The 21,753-nt window shown below is 42.4% G+C and overlaps 1 protein-coding gene across 6 annotated transcripts in view; it reads right to left on the reverse strand.

Moving 5' to 3' along the window:
* Hs3st4 (heparan sulfate-glucosamine 3-sulfotransferase 4) overlaps positions 1-21,753 on the reverse strand; it is a 426,554-nt gene that overhangs the window by 197,758 nt on the left and 207,043 nt on the right. The window contains exon 3 of one of the 6 annotated variants that reach the window (XM_060366881.1): positions 13,155-13,682. The exons of the other annotated variants lie outside the window; for them this stretch is intronic. Coding sequence (XP_060222864.1) covers positions 13,655-13,682 — 28 coding nt within the window. The 3' untranslated portion in view covers positions 13,155-13,654. Of the gene's footprint in view, positions 1-13,154; positions 13,683-21,753 lie in introns of those variants that run through there. 6 annotated transcript variants of the gene reach the window in all.

Raw genomic sequence — 21,753 nt, forward strand, 5'->3', positions numbered from 1 at the left:
TACTTCGGATGAATCAATAAATATATGGCCAAAGGCAAGAGATTTTTCACCCAGAACAAGTTTCTACTTCTTACCTGTTTGTTTTGTTTTTTGAAAAGGCATCTGAAGTTTGTCAATAAAGGTGAAGTTTATTGCTTGAAGGTCTGACCAGCAAAAGGAAACAGCTACACATTACAGAACTCTGTCTTCTCCCCCAAAAGCCTAATAATTTCACATATCGACTTCATGTTACAGCAAAGATCAAAGCAAAGGTGTGCAATGACGGCGAGATACACAGAAGGTCTGCTGGTCAATGTGGTCAATGGAAGAAAGCACAAGTTTATCCAAAGAGCTCAGAGCATCACCTCTGCGCAGCCTCCGCACACAATCCATATCTTGTCTGTTAAGGAATGTTAGCCTGAATTCTCACTGGGACCCAAGTATGTACCAGAACTGGGGTAGGAAGCCCCAACTTAAAGCAATAGGTAAAATGCCACTTCTTCTCAGACATGTTCTGCCACTTCTTCTCAATTGGGGCTAACAGAAGTTAAACATCCTTACCGAGGTCACAGGACTAACAGGTCGCAGATGAGAAACAGCGACAGCCATTTAAAGAACATATTCAAAGTCCAGACTGCAGCAAAACAAAGGAAGAATGCAGACAGCCTTGGAGCACCAGGCAAACCTCTGACAGTTAGATGTGGAAGCTCCGTGGCCTCACCCTAAGCTTATAACATAATGGCAAAAGGACATGTGCTTCAGAGGCAAACGGGTGTTGGCTTAATTCCTCTGTGCTCATGAGCTATATAATGCCAGAGAAATGCTAACTTTCTCTGTGGTGCTGGCCAGCTACAGATGATAGTTATCTATTTCCCTCCTCTCTGACTAAAGAAGTAAAAAAATATTATAAATGTGTGCCTGAAAAGCTGATAAACCCGATCGATTTTCTTTTCTAAGGAATTGCTACATGCAGGCACCTCACTGAGCCCTTCTTGTTGCCATGCTTCACCTAATCCTCCTTGCAACTGCTTCCTTTCAACAGCTCATGCCACCGAGGCTTAAAGAAACTAAATAGCTTTCTCTAGCTTAGAATGGCATCAAGGCTCAAATAGGTGTTTTTGTCTTCCTTTACCATTGTTTTAGAAATATAATCTCACTAGGTAGCCTGGGCTGGTCTTGAACTCATGATCCTCCTGCTTCAGCCTGCCAAGTGCTGGGAACCAAGTCTTCTAAGTTGAAGCCCACACTACATTAGCAAGATGTTATCAGATACCTCCGACTATATTCTGAGCCCATAAGAATTGCAAAAGTATCATTGCCTACCCAGCATTCTCTGCTTCTGCAAAAGCAACAGCAACATTTAAGGCTAGAACACCTCTGAGAAATCAGTTTAGGCCATGTAAAAACCCAGCCTCCCTGATCTGATATGATGATGAACAGGATATTACTAGAGGTCTACTATCATGTGTGAGAATTTCTATTGCTGTGAAATCCAAACACATCCACGAATATTGAAGACTTGAGATTTTCATCACATGCCTGTATTTTTCTGGGCAACTGCTTGTGCATCGGGAGGAAAGGGGCCAAGAAATAAAGGAAAAGGCAAGCACTTTTCTTAATTTTAAAACAGAATTCCTAAGCAGATGTGTCTGTGTTTCCTACTGCAGACAGGCCCTGTGCCTCTGCTGCTCTTCAGAGGCAGCAAACAGATCGATGGGGCTCCTGGCTGAACCTACTCCAGGAATCTTGTGGACTACTGAATATTTGAAGGGCCTGGGCATCCATGAGGTGAATACAAAGAGTGAAGCACTTTAAGCTGAAGAATAGTGGCTCTCAGCCCCAGGCTATTTCTCACCCCAGAGGACATTCACCATGTCTATAGTCCTTCTGGGGTGCATTGCAGTGGCTACGGATGGGAGAGTTCCTGCAGGATCCAGAGAGAGATTACAAAAGATGACCTGGTACACAGAACCGCCACAGACAGCCACCACACACTCACCGGGCTGACAGAGAAACCCTGCTTTTGAGGGAAGGTATCTGGCTTCATTTTTGAAGCTTTATCCTTTAAGAAGCAAATTGTTATCAGCCTGTCAATAGCAGGCTCTTCCTCAGATCAAATCCTTTAGATTGTTCTCTTAACCAGCTTGCACAGCTCTCTATGTGGTCCAACTCTTGCTTCCCATCACACCAGACCTTTGAAGTCAGTGAGAATCCTGCAGTCCTCCAACACATTCTTCCTAGACATACTCCCAGACATATAAACATGGCACACAGAGGCTATATATACCACATATACACATACGACAACGTTATACTCTATGTGTGCATACATCTGTGTGTTTGTATTAAAACTATATTCACAATGCACACGCACACACCAAACACATATACTCTATACATAAACACCTCATACATACATATATGACCTCACACAATTCACACCCCAAACCTATACACTCACATGCCACATATACACTATCCTCATACATGTATACACGACGCTTGAGAACAGACACACCAAGCATTATACACACATACATCTCATGCACAGATAACACATACAATGCACATTTATACACAGCCCTACCTACGCAAGCACCTCACATCCATTTATATAAACCCCACACCAACATACATCCATTTATACCTCAGACACATATGAATACACAACACAGAGCACATACACACCATGACTTCATATTCTGTTTTCTTTCATTTTGATAATCATATTCTTTCCCTTATGCCTTGTATGGTGGCTTGAATAAGAACCATCCAGTAGTCTCATAGATGTAGATGCTTGGCCATTAGGGAGTGGCACTACTTTACAGGGATTAGGAGGGGTATCCTTGTTGGAGTAGGTGCAGCCTTTTGGAGGAAGTGTGTCACTGGACATAGCCTTTGAAGTGTCAGAAGCTCAAGCCAAGCCCAGTGTTTTTCTCTTCCTGCTGTCTTCAGATCCAGGTATAGAACTCTCCAGCACCATGTCTGCCTGTATGCCACCATGCATCTTGCCACCAGGACAATGGACTAAACCTCTGAACTGTTAGCAAGCCCCAATTAAATGCCTTCCTTTATCCTTCCTTTATAAGAGTTGTCATGGTCATGGTGTCTCTTCATAGTAATAGAACATTGGCTAAGACACCTTGTAAAACAATTTCTCCAGGTTTGTCCATGTCACTTTTATGAACCTTTAAAAATACTTACTACTCAATCATTCCATAAGGATTAAATTCTTTTATGCGCAGGCACATGGATGAGACTGAATGACATTATGTCAAGTGAAAGAAATTAGGCATACAAAGACAGTAGCATGTTTTCACTCACACAGGGAAGCTAAAAGTTAATCTCTGGACTGGGGAGATGGTTCAGTTTATAAAGTGTTTGCTATGCAAGCAATAGGACCTGGGTTTGGATCCCAACAGGCATGTAGAGAGCCAGGCACAGTAGTGTAGAAATTATTGGTGCTTACTGGCTAGTAAGTTTCGATAGGTGGAATGAGCTCCAGGTTCGGTGAGAGAGTCTCTTCAGACAGGGAGAAAGGAAGATACCTAGTGCCAACCTCTGTCATCTATATGCACATGAACACGCACAAAAGCACACGCCCTCACACACAGGAACATTTACACACATACCCCCCATACCCATACATACCCACATGCAATTATATAAAAAGAACAGAAGTCAATCAAAAGAAGCTAAAAGAAGAGGAGTGGCTACCAGATTATGAATAGGGTGTGAGGGAAGAATGATAGAGAGAGAATGGTTAGAGAACATTGGGATTCAGTTGGACAAGAGGAGGGACTCTTCAAAACATATGCTAAGACTCATAGCCAAACTTTGGGCAGAGTGCAGGGAATCTTATGAAAGAAGGGGAAGATAGAAAGACATGGAAGAAACAGGAGCTCCACAAAGGGAGCAACAGAACCAAAAAATCTGTGCACAGGGATCTTTTCTGAGACTGATACCCCAAACAAGGACCATGCATGGAGATAACTTAGAACCCCTACACAGAAGTAGCCCAAGGCAGCTCAGTATCCAAGAGGGTTCCTCAATAATAGGACCAGGTCTCTGACATGAACCCAGTGGCTGGCTCTTGGATCACCTCCACCTGAGCGGGGAGCAGCCTTAGCAGTCCATAGAGGAAGACAAAGAAGCCAGTGCTGATGAGACCTGATAGACTATGGTCAGATGGAAGGAGAGGAGGACCTATCATTGGACTGGGGGAGAGGCATGGGAGAAGAAAAGGGAGGGAAGGTGGGGTTGGGAGGGGATGGGGAAGGGGTCTATAGCTGAGATACAAAGTGGATAAGCTGTAATAATAAAATAAAATAAAAAAGGCATTTGATGGCACAGTTGACATGTATGGGTTGACATGTATGGCAGAGAAAAGTAACATCATCTCAGAGTGTCCCGCGGGAGGATTTTGAGCGTTTCTAATGTGAAGAAATAAAGAAGGCTGGGTAACTGGTAAGGGTAACTGGCCGGTTCTCCTTGCCTGATGGACCACATTGTACCCTATGAGGTACACTGTCAATTAAAATCAAACACATAAAAACAAAAGATTTACCACTCAAAGTGTGGCTCATGGGATGTGGTAATCCACCCAGGATGCCCTAACTAAATGCCTTTGACTGGGTGGCTGAGCAATAACAAATTCACTTCTCATAGGTCAAATTCAAGGGACAGAGGAACTCAGTGCTAGGTGACAGCTCTATGCTTCAGCTAGTGGAAGAGACAAACAAGCTTCCGGGGGCCCTTTCCATCAGGGTGCCAATCCCATTCATGAGGCTCTACTCTTGAGACATAATCATCCCAAAGCTCCATCCTCTCAATGCTTATTTCTTCAGAGGCTCAATTTTGACATAAATTTGGGGAGACATAAACATTTAGCTCCCACCATGGTCCACTGGTACCAGTAGAAGCATTGCTTTGAAATTTGTTAGAACAGTGGAATATTAGATCACTATCCTGGACCTGCCCAATCAGTATCTGCCTTCTAGAAGACTCCGAGTGTTCTATTTACACACTGAAACCTTATTCCACACCTTCTCCTAGAACATCCCAAATAGACCTCTCATCTGAGATAATTCACTGTCAAGTAATTGTCTTAGTGTGTCTTGTCTTTCTCTCCACCTTGTAATACTGACCTGGGGGAGGACAGTATTTTATTTCCTCTTTGTATTGCTGGGGTGGAAACAGAGCTGCCACTTAGTAGGAGCCAATGTGTTATGGCCAAACAAATGCACCATCCGTGCATGCTCCCCAGTCCCTGCCAGATGCAAATGTTGCCCTTCTCTAGATAGTTAGGCTCAGCACCAATCCAGAGGGAGCCAAAGGTAGGGATGATTACATCTTCACCACCAGCCAATGCTGCTCAAATTAACCAGATGTGTGCTACAGCATTAAGGTAAAGCAGACCTGGCCTCTCCCCCTTCTGGAGCTGACATTCTAAGGTTGGTAAATGGACAGGGCACCTTGAGAAGTGCTGGCAGCTGGCGTGACCTGTGGAATGGGGACAGTGTGCCAGCTTATTCTTCTACATTTGGCTTAGGATTAAAGTAAATAAGAAATGAGCCCAAAGAAACATGGCAAAAAGGATGAGGGATGCACCCACTGAAAATCCAAAGATGAGAGAAGGCTGTGATAACCTCACCAGTGACTCAAGGGAGATCAAGGGACCAATGGGATAAGGTACCCAAGCCTATTGGCATAGATCAGAGCAGGCAGGGCTCCACCAGAGGTCATGGACATTCCCCTAAGTATGACTATCTCTGTCCAGGCCAGCCCCTCTTGAGTCTGTGTAAACAAGAACAAGATGAGACTTGCCTCCTTTGTCTACTTGGTACTTTCTTTCCTGAATGTACTTCAGGCATCACAATCAGCAGCCATCATAGAGCCTCTGCTCCAGCCAGTTTCTATATAAGATTTCCCAAGGCCCCGTCTTTATCAGGCTACTCTGGGGCAGACCTCACATCATTTATTCATCTCTCATCTGAGTAGAATGCAGAGATATTAGATAAAGAAAAGTAAAACCCATCTCTCTCTCTGCATCCTGCAAGAGCCTGAGAAGTGTGGCAGGAGGAGAAGGAGGCTGAAACTCACAGGATTCTCCATCAGAATGACCTTGTGCCAACCACGAAGATTCCACCCTGAGATTTTAGTTCATTGCTCCAGCCCTTTAACACCAACCACAGAGAACTCTCCTCGCCCCATCCTCTCCCCTCATGCTGCTCCTGATGAACAGGAAAAGGCAGGCATTCTCTTGGGGGTCACTTTCTTGATTCTCCATGGTCCTATCAGGCATGGGAATCACCAGAGAGTGGGCAGCCTTTTGTCGCTGGTAAAATTTATCGTTGGTACTGTGCCTCAGAGAGGTTCATTTTAAAATTTCTTAGCCTCTCAATGAATGTCTTCCCATTTTTCAGCATGAAGCTGCAGCTATGGTGTTGTTTACTGGCCCTAACAACTTCATTACCGAAGAGGCCAATATTGCCAGGCATTAAGTTCCCTGTAATTAGTTTGCTTTATTCTCTGTTCAGACTGGGCAGTGTTGGTCGTTTGCAGGCAAATTAACCAAAGCTGTATCCATGATGTAGAATGTGTCTATCTTCTTCCCAGGGCATTGGGACCTCTGGCAGAGTGTTCTTGGTAAGGCTCTTAGAACACTGGTCAGCACCATGGTAGGACACAGCCTGCAGGCCAATCCTAATCTGTTACTGGCTTTTACAAATGGACCTCCCTGGAAAACAACTTTCCCCTCCCCCACTCATGCCCTATCTAATCAGCGTTCGCATAAAAAGAGCTGAACTCGGCAGCTGCAAGGGAGACCTCATGATCCGCAAAGCCTGGAGAATTTATTATCTGACCTTTTACGGAGCTTGCCAACACCAGTCCACACTTCTAGAGTACAAGCTGCATCCAAAATTCTTTACATGGTTTGCATGCCTTTATCTACATAAAATCCCTCTTCATGGTCACGACTGTGAAGACTCAGACTTCTTCTGTGATAGCCTAGCATCGCAGCACTGCATGGCAACAAAGTTAAAAGACTGCTGTTGCAGCAGCTTCCACTGACTGGTGCTTCCATGACAGCGGTTATCTGTAATCTTGATAACCCAACTGCACTGATCTTCACAAGCTACCTGGCCCCGCCAAATGAGGCAAGGTACCTTGTTTAAGCCTGCTCCTTTATTGAAAGGAATCTGTGAAGCAAGCAAGCAGTGTTGTTGAGAACTTTATAGGCGGGGGGGGGGGGGGGTAGAAACACAAATACACTGAATCTCGTTTAATAGTTTCCCAGTGATTATTCAGTTGACAAGTGACTGATGCCAATGTGTCCGTAGTGGGCTCTGCTCCCTGGGAATCTACTAACCTACCTTCACAGGACTTCTCTGCGTCACATCTCGAGGTTTGTCTTTGGACTTCTTGGAAGCTTGTTAGAAATCCGGCCAGAATCTCCAGTCCCAATTCAGACCTACTAAATTCAAGCCTTCATGTTACAAATATGCCATAGTTTCCTCCAAGAATGAGTTCCCACACAGGCTTTCCAGTCCCAAATGGTCAGCTGAGGACAAAGCTGCATACATGGACTTGCATGTGTGCACGCATCTACCTGCGTGTGTGTGTGTGTGTGTGTGTGTGTGTGTGTGTGTGTGTGAAAGAGAGAGAGAGAGAGAGTGAGAGAGAGAGCATGCATCTATCTCTGTGTATGTTTATGCGAGTACACATGCATCTTTGCATGCATCCATCTGAGTGTGTGTATGATAAGATGATAATAATAAGAGAAGATATCATGAATTTGGGAGAGACCACCAATGAAGGCAGAAAGAGAAAAGGCAGATACAGTGCTCAGGTATGAAATTCTCAATAATTTTTAAAATAAAATGAATACATAAACAACTCCCAGAGACTCTTTTTGCACATCGAGGCTTGAGGGGACACACTCGTATTCCCATCCTGACAAAATCCTGAGCACACAAAGTAAATGTCCTCAGCCTCAGGCAGGACAGGTGGAAAGATGTCCGAAGCAGACAGTCAGGCTCTATATCCACAGCAGTTCTGGCCATCTGGGACACTGTCACACCTCTGTCACCTCAGCTACCTGGACATCTGTCAGACTGTTCCCCTTAACCCGTTCTGAGAAGACATTCCATTCCATCTCCAGGAGTGTGTGGTTGTACTCTGACATCTTCCTGGCTTCTATGGGCTCTGGCAAGCCCTGGAAGATTTAACATTGCCAATTTTGCTGGTTCATCCCGCTTGCTCCATAGTTCTCTCTATTGACTATCATATTGTATTATGCTAAGCAGAAGAGGGTCCTGCCCCCTCCTCCTTCCTGCACTTAAACTTGAAGACTTGTCTCCAAACTGGTTCATTCTTGATGTTCCAGACAGCCTTGTGATGCCATACCCTGCAATGTGACACTTGGCGGCCCCTAATCAGCAATGCAAAGATCACCTGATCTCCAGCCTCACATGCCTCAGCCATGAATAGCTGCAGCATGTCTCTCAAAGCCAGATTCTGAGTAAGCCCTGAGCGGGGAACAGATGTTCAGTCAAGCTCTTATAGACAAGTTTCTGACCTCTCTCTCATCTACCTGCTCCATAACCATATCTTTTAGTAATAAAAGAAAATAAACACCATTAAATGGCCTAAGCAACTGATGCTTAAAAACACATCATTGTATGAAGTTGGCCAGCTAGTTAGGATCTTAGCTTCCTTGGGGACTCAGCTGTGGCAGATGTCATTAGGTCCAAGCCAATGCCGCCAGGATGTGCTCCCATTGTCTGCCAACCTCCAAAAAATCAGATATTCTGCCTCGGATGCCAGCAGGCAACTCATCTCCCTCCCCACACCTATGATTCATCCTCCCCTCCCCTTTTCTATCACAGACACACATCTGTTCCGACTTAGGATAACTAAAGGAAAATTAAATGAATCTGTTTCGTGTGTCTCAGGGGTTATTTATAGGACTTTAATACGGGCTGATTCAAAAATAAAGAAATAAAGAGAGAAATAAAAATAAGTTATCTTCTCAGAAAGCCACAAAAAGTTCAAGGAAGAGGAAAATAAGTCATGTTCTCCGACTGATGAAGCTGTAAGAGTCTTTGGTTTATCACAGTCTTTCTTCCAGGTCCCGGGGAAATCAATGAGGCCTGTTGGATTTTGAGAGATCGATATTAAAAATGCGCGCTTTGCAATGCAGAACATGTACCCAGGGTGTGTGTTTCAAGGGGCTGTGTGCCGACGGAACAATCTTAATCGAGCACTTTGAGGAGTGTAAATATTGACTGTTGGGATAAGGATATCTCTGGGTGCTTCTCCAGGATGCTCTGCTGACATCTAACTGTGTGTTTTATGCTGCTTGGCTACAGCAGGTGGCCAAGGCTTTGGATGCTTTGGAGATACTTAAACTCTCCATGTGATAGTGCCTGTCAAACACAGGTCAGGGAGATCATCATAAGTTCCAAAAGAAATGGCTGTTGGCCAAAGCCAAGTGAATCCTCATCTGGGAGAACAAGTAACATGCTTGTTACCTTCTACCTCACTCTTTGCATCCCATGTCTCCATCACCCCTCACCAGCTTCCTTTCTGAGTTCTGCTAAAGCCAGGCCTCAAGTTTCAATCTTTTCAGCCTGTGGACACGATTATGCCCACCTAGCCTATTTTTAGCACAACCCTTCATTAAGAGAGGCCTCCCACACCCTGTCTATGATTTCAGATCTGGTAGTTCATTAGTAATTTATTTAATTTTGTAGCTATTTCCAAATACACTGCCTAGATTCCAGTCACAGTGGCCCTTAATGGCCCTTGTTTGTTCATATCTCCAAGGACTTTTATCAGTAAATAAAAGCAGTTCCCCCAAACTATGGATATGACCAACACTTGAGTGACTAATGGAAGTATAGTAAATGCATGACAGATACTATGGGCAACTGAATGATTCACATCGAAGCAGAATGAACCAGGGTGATGCAAAATTTTGCCATGCCACTAGAGGAATATGAAATTTGAAGTGATGTCCTCTTTATTTCTGAAATTTTCCATTTAAGATTTTTACACCATTGTTGATCACAAATAGCCAATGCTTTGGGAGGCAAACAACAGTTGGTGTTACGACTATAGGTACCAATGTGCAAATCTAATAATGTTCCTCTTTTCACAGCTCTTGATTTTCTTAGGAAGAAACAAATGCAATCAGATAAGAATACCTTGATTTCAGTATTTATTCTACAATACATTCCTTATTAGCTGTCTCCCATCAGTGGAAGTCCCCTGAGAGCAACAAGTCTCTTGTGTCCACAGCTTCCTCTGAGTACCCTGGCATTATTGCTACGCATGGAGCAAGCATTCCATGGCATGGATGGTGAGTGAGCGAAAGACTCCCTCAAAGGCAAGACAGTGGGTTAACTGTAAAGATTCTTGTTGAGTTTGTATTCTGGCCACATAGTAAGGTGCCCAAGATGGAATAGAGTGGGAAAAAAATGAACCCAAACAAACAAAAAAAAATCCCACCATCGTTTCTGGATTGAACTGGCTTGAAACACATTTCACAGGAGAACTTATGAAGGGGTCTTCAAATGACATCTATATCTGTGCACACAGACAGGCTGAGGCCTGAAAAGTGAGACTGCCTCCCTCAGAAGAAGGAACAAATTTTACTGAGGAATCAAGGACAAAAGATGCCCAAATCTCAACACACCAAATCGCCAATTATGCTCCTCGGGCTTCACAATTCTATTTATGAACATAAATCCTCACTTATCTCAAGGAAACATACTGCAATGTCAACTCGATTTTAAAAGACCTTTATAGTCACCACAACTTTGATATATACATTTTATTGTGGCACCATTTGCGGTGTGAAAGTTAAGATTGAGTCAGCACTTCCAGTAAGAAATCCATGTTCTAGGGATTTATCACTCAGCCATAAACACTCAGCGATGGCTTTGGCAATAAAGCCGTGAAACCCACTCTGATGACCAAAGATATAGCCGGGAACACTCTAGAGCGGTCACCCCAAAGGCTCAAGGAGAAATCAAAAGTCTTCCCTCCTTTTACAATGCTAACTCCAAATCAATATCATGGTGGGAAAGAAAACATTTATAAGGGATGTAACCCCCCTCACCTCTCCAGAAGTGAACTCTAGTATGTGTTTGATTTAAAGGACTCCGTCCTTGATATCCAAGTGATCACCAACTGCTACCATGTAAACGGTAGACTCAGTGCCCCTACAGTCATCCAAGGTCTTGCTGATGTGTAGGCACAGGAAGCATCAGAGTATGAGAGGGAATGTGGGGGTTTCTATTTGTTACAGGCTCCCAAGATGCCCCACCCAAACCATACGGTGAGAAACAAATAGCTATAGAGTCCCCAAAGCACCCATTCCTCTGAATCTACATCCCTCCTTAACGTAGACCCTGTTTCTTTCGTACCTGCCCTATTTAATACCTGCACAGCTCTCATTCTGGCTATTGCTTTCCACATTCTCCCCACCCCACCTGTCTGAATTTCATCCTCCTGTGGGAGCTGAAACATTTTGATAATCCCAACTTTACCTCTCCCAATTAGGCCACACTCTTTTGCCATTCCCAGCCATTTCGCTATCTCCCCACAGACAGGATGAGTCATCCTCCTGGTCTTGCCACTTCTATACTTCGCCACTGAATCTGTCAGAAAGTTTTCTAATTATTGACCTATATCTCTGTCAAACTCAACTGACTGCGAGATATTAAGAGGTTAGGAAGCATATTTTACTCAGCTCAGGGTCTGCTACTCAAGAGGAGTTCAATCCATATTTGATGAGAGGAGGAATTCATATTTTAGGGAATTTATAATAGGAGCTAACATTTATTTAGCATCGACTCCATACCAGAGGCTGTACAAAATGCTTTCCATTTATTAACACATTTAATTCTCAGAATAGCCCTAGGAGTCAAATGATAAGCCTTTCTTTCTAAGGGGGTGAAATGGGGCTCAGAAAAGACATATGTGTTGCAGACATTCAGTGTCCAAGGTGATATGCCTGATTAGAACTGAATTTTATTAAAATCCAAGATTATTTTTCTTAACTGGCAAACTGTGGGAGAGACTGATTGAAAATATGAATTGAAACATGAATAGAAGAATTAATGAGTGACTTCTGTTGTCCTTGGGGACCTGTGAAACTGGACAACCTATCCCCACAAGTCAATGAAAGTACTCTATTCAGATGATCAAGTTCTAATCTATAATAAACAAAAGGCATGATTTATGCTGCTGCCTTACTGGCTCTGACCTCTGGCAGCTCAAAATAAGATTTGATTTTAAAAAGCAAATGTGTCTCCTTGACATGAGATGAAGGACGCGAAGATGCTTGACCAGCATGCTGGACTCAAAGAAGCTGGGGAAAAGAGTGCTTTTCCTTACAAAGATGGAGAGGATGGAAATGCCAAACACCATTTCCTCATTTATGTGCCCATCCATCCTTTCCTTGCTCATCTATCCACCCATGTATTCATATTTTATTCATTGATTCATTCCAGTTTTCTCTCATTCACCAAATATTCATTAAGCCTCGGTACATTTTAGGAATTATTAAAGTGCTGGAAATATGTCAAGTTTGGAAGAGAATGTTCGAAGGAATTTTCCTAAAACATAATAAATCACCTTTGAAAGTTTCCTTGGAGTTTATGTAAAAATCACTCTAGCAAGAAGTGTGTGGATCTGTATTATCTTTCACATAGTGGATGTGGGAGGAGGGCACGGAGGTAGAGGTAGACATGAGTAACAGCACGTGTCCAATCTGTATGAGAGAGAGAGCCTAGCATACTTGAGGCACTGCAACAAGTTCAGAGTTAAAGAGCAAAGAAACAAGAGTGAGAAAGAGAGACAAATATGTGGCAAAGTATGCTCCACCCTCCCTCAGCACCTAGTCATTAATGGATCTCATTTGTACCAAGGGAAGCAGAGTTGATATAAACATGTCCATATCTAGATCACATCCTTATAGGTAACAATGAAAGATGAATTTTATTATGATGAGTGTTTACATACCATATATTGTCATATACGACCCACAAATGAGTAAATATATTCATATCTGTGTGTATATTCACATATGTGTGTATATATTTCATCTTCATGCAAGGTAACTTCAGTTCTGACCCAGAGTAACTCTTCTGCAGACAAGAGTGTCAGGGAAACACTGACACTGAACCCCCAGTTCTTCTTGAGGATTCAGTGGCACAGTGCTATAAGTTGAGGATCAAGTACAATGATTTCCACAGCCAGTATAGCTGTCCTGGTTTTGCAGACTGTCTCAACAGCTCTGTGTTGCTTATTGAGTATTATTAGTGACACTCAAGACCTGTTTGCCTAGAGACCACATTGACACTTCCTTGAGCTCTTCTGGTTTCTAGGTATTTTTCCCAGGACTTGCATATAGGTTACTTCTGTTCTCAATAGAAAGCTCTCCCTCAGTCTTCTTTATTCATTATCCAAAGGAAATGGTTGAAGAAGAAAGCCTCTTCCTAGGGTTGTAAGGACATGCCGCACCTTCTTATAATGCTACTTCATACCCAAGGTCCTTGCTCCATCAAAGTCATCAACTCTTGATCATAAAAGTCAAGAATAAGGTGTGGGGCGATGGCATTAGTGCTCTTCCTGCCTGATGCCTTCTCCAATACAATGAGCGTTATTCAGAGCCTTTGATTACAATCGAGCTGGGAGATGGGTGAAGAAGAAAGGAGACCAAGTCAGAGAAAGATAGATTAATAAAGCTAACATGTTATAGATGACACAGACATGCAGTGTCAAATCTAGTAGAAGTGGACACAGGCATATTATGAGATAAAACAATATTAATCAACTTGTGTTTCTTGCTCTTTTACTGTCCTTACAGGCTAAACTCATTGTTTTCTACATCCTAAAATATTATTAAAGACCCAGCCTTGCCTGGTAGTTTGGAAAAAAAAAAAAAAAAAAAAAAAAAACAACTTTGTGATGGCAAAAACTGAAAGGAGGGAATCCTTGCATGAGGGAAGCAAGGATTAAATAATATTGGTACACAGTTTGTGAGTACATGTGCCAAAGCAGCCCTTCCACAGCAGAACGGAGAATGGGAAGGAAGACACGGAAGCATTTTAAGAATGGCTTATTTTTCTGCCAGATGCATATTTTATGATATTTCCTTGTACCTGAGTTCAGCTCCCAGTCAAGATGGCTCCTCATTTCAAAATGGAGTCACCCAGGCTAAATTAAACTCTTCAATTACTGGATGTTTCCTGCTTTAGTAAGAGTTCCTCTGCTTTTCTTTGCATTGTATTCTAATTTACAGATTGTATATTGATAACACATGCATGGAAATACCATGATAATAAAAAGTTCCAAAGGAAAAAAAAAAAAAGAATGGCTGTTAAGCACTTTGCATTATGCAGTAGACATGAGCAACTGCACTCCCTCCTACTGGGTGAGTTTCTGCAGATGCTGACATTTGTGCTTGGACATTCTTATCTGACCCTGGGAACCCAAGGAGTCACAACTACTAAGAAAATATTGGAACAGAAACAGAAAGAAGTGATTTTCTTCCAGGCATCTTCCTGGAGAATGTACCAAAGTTGAAGAAACCACTAGTTAAAGAGGATTCAATACCTTTACTTATTTGATGATAAGTTTGCTTATTTCCATCCGTAACTCCACATTAACAGGTAGGTATTTAACCCATTGACTGCAAGCATGCACTAATTGGACCCATTGTCCTGCTTTCTCAGAACAGCATTAAATATCAAGCAGTGTCAATGAAGCATCTCAGGAAGTTTTTACTCTAATGGCACAGCAGCAAGAGCATGGCAACCAGCATTTCATGACAGGACTGCATTTTAAAACAGTTGCAAATGTCATCTATGAATTGACTCTAGGATCCTCTTGAGAATACCAAAGTCTACTGAGGCTCAGTCCCTCATACAAAATAGCATCATATTTATACATAAAACATGCACATCCTCCCACATACATATAAATAATCTCTAATGACCTATGGTCCCCAATGCAGTGTAAGAACTGGGCGAAAGGTTGTTATACTATACTGTTAGGTAACAATAACAAGAAAAATTCTAGATATGTTTAATGCATGTGCAGTTGAGTTTTTTTTAAATATTTCTGTTTGTGTTTGGTTGAATCTGTGGATGTGGTACCCACAGATATTGAAGGCTGGATAACTATATCTATCTATAGACAGATAGACAGACAGAAATAGTTAAAGTCAAAATAAAGCAAAGTATAAAACAAATAATACAGCCTTATTTTCCTACATCAAATCGCAATAAAGTTACTAAATAAAATTGGCATAAAAACCAATTTCAGCAAATATCACTGCTGGTGAGTTATTTATTCATTTATTAACTCATTTCACCATGATCAATAACAAGGATCAGACAATAGTGATTAAGGATCTAAGCTCTAGAGTCAGGCAGACATGGGACTGGAATATAAGTCTCTCATCAATATTTAAATAATAACGATGAAAATAGACACCCATTCCAGGTCCTATATGAAACTGGCTCACAAAGACACACAATATAACCCCATCTAAAATTTGCTCCAAATCCAGGAATAATGGCAGACCTGGAAAATCTATTGGCAATGCTTCCAAGGCACACACAGACAGACTTAGTTAGTGGTGGCTAAACCCAATGGCACCGATCTCCTGGTCACCTATTAAAGAAGTCTGAAAGTTGATGGACTGAGTTGGTTTTGTAAGCAGATGTGTTCATCCTTCTACTCCTTCTTCCTTACTGTATGGACTTGTCATTCCTACACTTGTTACTATTTCCTCACAAGGATGATCTGAAGGAGGTATTTTGCTTACCTTTGAAAAGGGAAAAGAAGGGGCATGTTTTATGGTGTTTTCTTCCAAGACTTGGCCCTACCACACTCAAAACAAAATATCTTCTAACAGTTATTCAGCAAATATGTCATCACATCTCATTTAAAAAAAAAAAATGGTTCCCACAGTATTGAAAGATGTCTGTCATAGTTTGTTGGGGTAAGAGGGTTGTTTTGTTTTTTGTTGTGCTGGGCATTTTTTTGTTTTATTTTTTAAGCTCCTCCCGAGGACAGGCAGCAAAACAATGAACGGGCAATGAACGGGAATACCTCATGATTAGCCTACAAACGATGTGCCCCTCAGAAACTCTTAGGATAGAAACAATTGATGGTGCAATTGTTTTCAACTGATTTCAACTGGGAAAAGAGGGGGGTCTGAGATACTTTAGTTTGGGGATTGGGAAAGATTTTCTAGAGAACACACTGTAGCAGCAACTGAAAGAAACTTGCTGTTCTATGCCACCTGGAATTGGAAGGAGAGGGACCTCTAGCCAGATTGAAATCATATAGAAGAGCAGAGAGAGGGAAAAAAAAACTCACTGAAGATGAACCAGAAGACTAGAGAAGACAGACACCCAGTGCAGGTCAGGGTCAACTGTCCTTTGTCTTGCTCAGCAGTACTCCTCCAAGGGGCTGTTTTTATAAAATTTAAGAATATCTTGCTACTTCTGATCCTAGTCTATGACATCTCATCAGGAGTAGCTGCATTGTCTTCCTCTGTGGCCTGGTAAGTCTGCACCCCCCTGAGGGGTAGGTGATCAAAAAGCAGGCCAATCAGTTCATGTCAGAGACAGTCCCAGTTCCCGTTACTATGGATCCACTTGGACATTGAACTGCCATGGGGGGAGGGGCATGGGTGAAGAAGAGGAAGGGAGGGGAGGGTTGGGAGGAGAAGGGGGAGGAAGCTACAGGTGGGATACAAAGTAAATAAACTGTAATTAATAAAAATAATGATAATTTTAAAGGGGGTGAGAATATCTTGTTACATGGCTCAGTGGGCAAGAGTGCTTGCTGTGAAAGCATAGAACCTAGGTTTGAATTTTCAGCACAGATGTGGTCATGTGACCCTATGACCCTAGTGCTGTAAAGGTCAGAAACAGGACGATCAGTTGCTGGGAACTGATGGCTGCTTGCTTATAGGACTCCAGGTTCAGTGAGGTACCCGTTCTCAAGAGCAAAAGGTTATAAGTAAAGAGACCTCAACTCCTTCTTTGGACTACCCACAAGTGCACAGGTGTAGGACGACATGCGACATGCACAAGTGTACCACACACACTCCCATATGTATACATTTTTTTTAAAAAAGCATCATATTACATGAAAAATTACTAATTTCGTTATTAATTTTGACGTAAGCTTTACTGTTGTATCATGGAGGACAGTTGATTGATGTTGCTTGTGTCTTTAACATCTTTTGAAATTAACTCCTATTCCCTTCAGCACTAAGAGTGCAAACTTCAGGCAGAGAGCCTTGTCAATACTCCCCAGCTGTGATTCAATGGCACTATTTGATTTCCTCCTGCTTTCTTTAGACTGATGCCTATGGTTACCTTATAGGGTGTAAATGATACCATGTATTTAAATGAGAATTGTTACCTATTTTATTGTACACAAGGATTTCCAAGAATAAGCTAATTGGTAGAGAGTGTTTGGGTGCCTTGATGGTAGACAACATGGTGGAATGCATAAAGATCATCCTATCCACTAGCTGACATTACAGAACTGTAAAGGTCACATGCAAGTGAGTGAAGCATGAGAAACCTTGTTTCTGTGTCCTGGGAACCACTCATATCCATGAAGAAACAGAAGGATATGATCAACTTGGTCTTATGAAGAATTGCTTTGAAGAACAAATGAGTTCATATATGCCCAGAGTGTAGAGTCATGCTCATTTGGTAAAATAATTTGGAGTATCTGAGTGGTGTTTGTATTAACAATTGTCATTATCAGTTTGCAGGCAAAAGGAGATGAGTCTGGAAGCTGGCCTCAGGGAATGAGTCAAGAGGTAAATGGTTTGATACGAGCCAAATGAAACTCAGATGAGTAGACTGTGAGAGAGATGGAGAAACAAGTAGAAAGTAGAGCCTGAAGATCCCTGTATTATATAGAGCCCAGGAGAACATCACTTCTCCATGAGGGAGATTAGAGCTGTACAAGTTCCTGGTGTCCCACACAAGAAGGTTCACTCAGAAAATACTACAAACAGATGAAAATTACCAAGCATGCTTTGACTCAAATGAGGCATCCTGTCATTATATGAATATCAGTTGTCACACAACACAAGAGTCTTCATTTACTCAAATGAGAAAAGGGTAAAAAAGAATAAAAAAAAGAAATCTTAACGAGAGAGAGAGAGAGAGAGAGAGAGACTGTGTGTGTGTGTGTGTGTGTGTGTGTGTGTGCAAGAGTGCATGGGCATACGGTGATGTCGCCTCACCAGCCTACAGTCCTTTCTAGTACATTGCCAAGGTAGGAATAGGAAAAGAGAAAAAAGCTTTCCTTTTCTACCCACTCTCTTGGTTAAGTCTGTTTCAGTTTTCATGGAGATTCTTCAATGAGGCCAGAGCTCAGAAGAACCAGAAGACTGGCCAACACAGAGAAAGCAGACATTCACATTGGGATCGGAGCCACAACTAACCACCCCATTTACTGCCAGGGCGCCCTAAGGGCCAACATCTAAAGAAGGCTAAAGGATGCACCATATGAGGGTTTGAAAGATGTTAGGAGCCCATGCTATTTATTAGTCTTGAATTGACCATGTTTAATCACTTTGCACAGCTCACCTCTGGCTCTCTCACATAGGCAGTATCCTCCAGTATCTCCATATCCTTGTGTGCATGTCTAGAACGGCCAACAGGGAACTGAAGTCAGACCACATTGGCTTCAAATTCATGAGAATCTCTAAGGAAAGGATAATTTAGAATGGGGCTCATCAAGGGGAAGACTCTTCCATCGATGGTGGGATTTCAAACTTTTGCAGCCACTATGGAAATCTGTGGTTCCACAGAAGGTTGAGAATCAATCTACCAAAAGACCCAGCTATGCCACTCCAGGGCATATACCCAAAGGACACTCCATCCTAACACAAGGATACTTATTCAACCATGTTTACTGCAGCTTTATTCAAACTGGTCAGAAATTGGAAACAACATAGATGTCCCTCAACAAAAGAATGGATAAAGAAAATTTAGTACAATGTAGTGATACACAGCTGTTTAGAAAACTGAGCATGAAATTTGCAGGCAAATGAATGGAACTAGAGAAAAATTGTCCTGAGTGAGGTAACCCAGACACGGAAAGACAATTGTGGTATGTATTCCCTTATAAGTGAATATTAGCTGTTAAGTAAATGATAACAAAACTACAGTCCATAGACCCAGAGAAGTAAGGAGGAAAGGTGTAGGCGGAATGCATGGGTCTACATAGAAAGGAGAAATAGAACAGATTTCACAGGTGGACTGGGGTGAGTGGGGATGGTAGCAGGAAGGATGAGATGGAGAGAGATGGGATGGAGGGAAAGAGTGCAAGGAGAGACAGCTGGAATTTGGGGACATTTGGGGGGGTGTGGAAACCTAGAAGAAACTTGCTGTAATCTCTGAAGGTGATTCTGAGGACTCCTAGTAACAGGGTATATAGAGTCTCAATTGGCCATAATTTGTAGTCTGCAAGGCTTCCAGTGGCAGATGAGTTTTTGGCCAAGAGGGTCCCATGGAAATCCTCAAACAATCCAGGCTGATGCTAAGACAAAGGATTGCTCTCCACAAACTGACAGCAGACCTCCAATTCTGAGGACAACAGCCACACAACTCATTGAACATGAAGAAGTCAAGTTGGTGCCTACATGGAGACTTCACCCCTATGTTCTAATCTCTCCTGCAGGAAGGTACACTGCAGGCAAGACTATGGATACCAAACTACCCACAAAACCTTTGACCTGTAATCTGTCCTGCCTGCAAAGTATTGTAGAGCAATAGTGGCACAGAACTTGTGGAAATAGCCAACCCATATCTGATTTGACTTAAGGCCCACTCCACAAGAAGGAAACCACACCTGGCACTGCTTGGAAAATCAAAAACCAGTTACTAGATAGCCTAGAGACCTAGGTTAAAACCAAACATGACTGGTCTAAAAACATATCAATAAAATAATTCCTAATGAATAGTCAGCTATACCCACAATTCTCAACATGTGGGTCATGACCCCTGGGAGGATCCCATACCAGATATTTATAGTACAATTTATAACAGGAGTAAAATCACAGTTATAAAGTAGCACCAAAATAATTTTTGGTTGGGGAACACCACAACATAAAGAACGCTATTAAAGGGTCACAGCATTAGGAAGGTTGAAACCACTGTTCTTAGATTCTTAGATCAATGCCTTATCTAGTCATCATCAAAGCAGCTTCCTACAGCAGAAGATGGGAACACATGCTCAGAACCATAGCCAGATACTATGTGGAAAGAGTATAAATTGGATATCTCCATCAAATCCCTCCCCCTAGGAGCTCAGGGAATCCCACTGGGGAGGAAGCAAAAAGATTTCAAGAGTCAGAGGGACAAATGTCCTTGTTGTATATTTTAGCATATCTTGGATATATGCATAAGAGTGCTATAGCTGGATCTTGAGGAAGCACTACTCCTAATTGTCTGAGAAAGGGCGAGATTGATTTCCAAAGTGGTTGTACAAGTTCACATTCCCACCAGCAGTGCAAGAGGGTTCCCCTTTCTCCACATCTCTCCAGTATGTGTTGTCACTTGAGTTTTTGATCTTAGCCATTCTGATGGGTGTAAGGTGAAATCTCAGAGTTGCTTTGATTTGCATTTCCCTGATGACTAAGGAAGTTGAGCATTTCTTTAAGTGTTTCTCTGCCATTCTACTGAGAATTCTCTGTTTAGTTCTGGACCCCATTTTTAATTGTATTACTTGGTTTGTTGGTGTTTAAATTCTTAAGTTCTTTATATATTTTGGATATTAGTCCTCTGTCAGATATGTTCATAGAAGCTTTAATTGTAATAGCTAGAATGTGGAAAAAACTCAGATGTCCCTCAACTGAGGAACTGATACTGAAATTGTGGTACATTTACACAATGGAATACTACTCGGCAATTAAAAACTACTCGGCAAGGAAAACATGAAATTTGCAGGTATAGAGTGGGAACTAGAAAAGATCATTCTGAGTGAGGTATCCCAGAAGCAGAAACACACACACACAGTATATACTCACTTATAAGAGGATACTAGACATATGATATAAAATAAACCTACAAAAATCTGTACACCTAAAGAAACCAAGCAAGAAGGAGGACCCTGGGTAAGATTATCAACCCTCACTCAGAAAGGCAAACGGGATGGACATTGGAAGAAGAAGAAAACAGGGAACAGGACAGGAGCCTACCACAGAAGGCCTCTGAAAGACTCTACCCAGGAGGGTATTGACGCAGATGCTGAGACTCAGCCAAACTTTGGGCAGAGTGCAGGGAATCTTTTTTTTTCTATATTAATTACACTTTACTCACTTTGTATCCCCCCCATGGTTCCCTCCCTCCTCCCATCCCAATCCCTCCCTTCCTCCACCCTCTGCATGCATGCCCCTCCCCAAGTCCACTGATAGGGGAGGACTTCTTTTCCTTGCTTCTGATCCTAGTCAATTAGGTCTCATCAGGAGTGGCTGCATTGTCTTCTTCTGTGGCCTGGGGAAGCTGCTTCCCTCTCAGGGGGAGGTAATTAAAGAGCAGGCCAATCAGTTCATGTCAGAGACAGTCCCTGTTCCTATTACAATGGAACCCACTTGGATACTGAACTGCCATGGACTACATCTGTGCAGGGGTCTTAGGTTATCTCCATGCATAGTCCTTGGTTGGAATATCAGTCTCAGGAAAGACCCCTGTGTTCAGATTTTTTGGTTCT

The sequence above is a fragment of the Meriones unguiculatus genome, chromosome 14, assembly GCF_030254825.1.
Source record: "Meriones unguiculatus strain TT.TT164.6M chromosome 14, Bangor_MerUng_6.1, whole genome shotgun sequence".
Classification (NCBI taxonomy): Eukaryota; Metazoa; Chordata; class Mammalia; order Rodentia; family Muridae; genus Meriones; species Meriones unguiculatus.